Source organism: Nicotiana attenuata, unplaced genomic scaffold, assembly GCF_001879085.1.
Source record: "Nicotiana attenuata strain UT unplaced genomic scaffold, NIATTr2, whole genome shotgun sequence".
NCBI lineage: Eukaryota > Viridiplantae > Streptophyta > Magnoliopsida > Solanales > Solanaceae > Nicotiana > Nicotiana attenuata.
This window is the reverse complement of record NW_017672762.1, coordinates 51,460-54,323: the sequence shown is the minus strand read 5'-3', so window position 1 is coordinate 54,323 and position 2,864 is coordinate 51,460. Positions and strand designations below refer to the sequence as shown.

General features: G+C 45.1%; 1 protein-coding gene across 1 annotated transcript; it reads right to left on the bottom strand.

Annotated features, from left to right (window-relative positions):
- Window positions 1–902: 902 nt before the first annotated feature.
- LOC109214414 lies at window positions 903–1,328 on the bottom strand. Its single transcript, XM_019378331.1, has one exon. It carries the CDS (start codon window positions 1,326–1,328, stop codon window positions 903–905), a length of 426 nt encoding a protein of 141 aa, XP_019233876.1.
- Between the last annotated feature and the right edge of the window lie 1,536 nt (window positions 1,329–2,864).

The following is a 2,864-nucleotide window of genomic DNA, read 5'->3' as shown; positions in this document are numbered from 1 at the left end:
CCAAAATCACATACCAAGTGAGTCTACACTCCACCAATCTTACCCTCCACAAACACTACAACATATGTTACCAATTCTACTAATCAAAAAAGAAAGGAAAACAACTACAAAAATTCAACACTAAAAACCACGAAATTCTGAAAAACAAAATTGAAAGAAAAAGGAAAAATGGAACAAGAAACACCTACCTGCAGTGACGGATTGTGGGAAGAAGAAAAGAAATTGGAGGGGAATGTGTCTTGAAACTTGAGAGAGTGAGGTTAGGAATTTTGAAGAAGACGGGAGTGGAAGAGGAGGGGGGTTCGTTGAGGAAGAAGGGGTTAGGGTTGGGGAATTATCGTTCAATGTGGTGGAATGGGTGGGGGGTATGGGATTAAAGAGGGGGGGTTATTAGAAAAGGGGGGGTTTTAATTTAGGCTAAATTAAAAAAAAATTAAGATAAACAAAAAAATAAAAAATACGACACAAAACTCATAGATGTGGGCGGGACGAGCGCGGCCGCGCTAGCCCAGGCAGAACACAAGCCCATATGCGCGGCCACTAGCGCGATCGCGCTAGTAGCGCGGGCGCGCTAGTATTTTTGAGCTGAGGCAGAATACTTGCCCATATGCGCGACCACTAGCGCGGCCTGTAGCGCGGGCGCGCTCCTGGGCACAAATTTTTTCATATTTTTCACCTGTTCTTACCACTTTCGATGGCCTTATCGTCCGCCCATTGTCAACTGCATTGGTTAGTACTTCCCAAAACTCACAATTCACAATCGTTGGGTTGCCTCCCAACCAGCGCCTTAGTTAATGTCGTGGCACGACGATTACAACAATTCAATGGGTTGCCCCCCATGCAGCGCCTAATTTAATGTCGCGGCACGACGCAAGATAGGAGCATCACTCCTCATTCACGTACTAGGGCTCTTCCAACATTATCATCTCTCTGCCCCCTTTCTCATTTTCCATTCCAAGGTAGTGTTTCAACCTCTGACCATTCACTGTGAACTTATTTGTTTCATCCTCTGATTCAATCTCAACAGCTGCACTTGGGAACATTTGCACCACTCTGAAGGGTCCTGACCATCGGGACTTCAACTTACCCGAAAACAATCTCAATCTGTAGTTGTATAACAACACTAGCTCTCCGGATTTGAAGTTTCGGTCCACGATGTGCTTGTCATGCATCATTTTCATCTGTTCTTTGTATAATCTAGCACTCTTGAATGCCTGGAACCTGAATTCCTCTAGCTCATGTAAATCGGTGACTCTGTTGGTGCCCGTCGTCTTCATGTCCAAGTTCAACTGCCGCAATGCCCAAAGTGCTTTGTGCTCAAGCTCCATCGGGAGGTGGCATGCCTTTCCAAACACCAACTTGTACGGTGACATACCAATTGGAGTTTTGAAGGCTGTGCGGTACGCCCACAACGCATCATCCAGTTTCCTTTCCCAATCAGTCCTTGTTGCATTCACTGTTTTAGTAAGGACACTTTTAATTTTTCTATTGGACACTTCAACTTGCCCGCTTGATTGTGGGTGGTACGGGGTGCTCACCTTGTGACGAACTCCGTATTTCACCAACGAACTTGCAAATGCTCTATTGCAGAAATGTGTTCCACCATCACTGAGTATAGCTCTTGGGATGCCAAAACATGTGAAAATGTTCTTCTTCAGAAAGCCTGTTTACCCTTTAGCATCATTGGTCGGGAGAGCCACTGCTTCGACCCACTTGGAGACATAGTCAACTGCTACCAATATGTACTTGTTACCATACGAGCTGACTAATGGCCCCATGAAGTCGATCCCCCACATGTCAAAAACCTCCACCTCTTGAATTGTGGTCATTGGCATCTCGTGTCTGCGAGATATGTTGCCTGTCCTCTGGCATTCATCGCAGTTTTTGACCCAAGCATGGGCGTCCTTGAACAGAGTTGGCCAATACAAGCCCGAATCCAACACCTTAGCTGCTGTGCGAATTCCTCCAAAGTATCCACCATATGGTGAAGCGTGGCAAGCCTGCAAAACAGAATTTTGATCTTTCTCGGGGATACACCGTTGGATCATGTTATCTACACAGATTTTAAACAATAGAGGTTCATCCTAATAATAAGACCGACAATCACGAAAGAACTTTTTCTTTTGAATAGAGGAGAGTTCATGAGGTACAATACCACTTGCTAAATAATTAGCAATGTCAGCATACCACGGTGCCTCCTCCGTTGTCATTGCTAGTAATTGTTCATCCTGGAATGTCTCTGTTATATCCTCGACCTCTACCTTCTTTTCAGCTCCTTACAACCTTGAGAGGTGGTCAGCGACTTGGTTCTCTGTCCCTTTTCTGTCACGTATCCCCAAATCGAATTCTTGTAACAGAAGAACCCAGCGAATCAAGCGTGGCTTTGACTCCCTTTTTTCGATCAGGTACCTAATTGCTGCATGGTCAGTAAACAATAACTTTTGAGCCAATCAAGTATGACCTGAATTTGTCGAATGCAAAAACGACAGCCAGCATCTCCTTTTCTGTCACGGTGTAAGTGAGTTGTGCACCGCTTAGCGTTCTGCTTGCATAGTAAATCGGGTGCATCATTTATCTTTTCACTGCCCCAAGACTGCTCCTATAGCATAATCACTTGCATCACACATGAGCTCAAACGGTTGCTCCCAGTTGGGTGCAACAATGATGGGTGCAGTCACCAATCTCTTCTTCAACTCCTCAAATGCCAACATGCAATCATTAGAAAACACAAAGGGGTGATCCTTTTCAAGGAGTTTACATAACGGGTTAGCAATCTTTTATGAATCGCCTGTAGAACCCGTCGTGCCCAAGGAAACTTCTCACTGCCTTGACTGAAGTAGGTGGTGGAAACTTCTCAATCATGT

Coding starts and splice junctions, on each gene's coding strand:
- LOC109214414 (XM_019378331.1), bottom strand. CDS start 1,328: ATGGAGCTTGAGCACAAAGCACTTTGGGCATTGCGGCAGTTGAACTTG.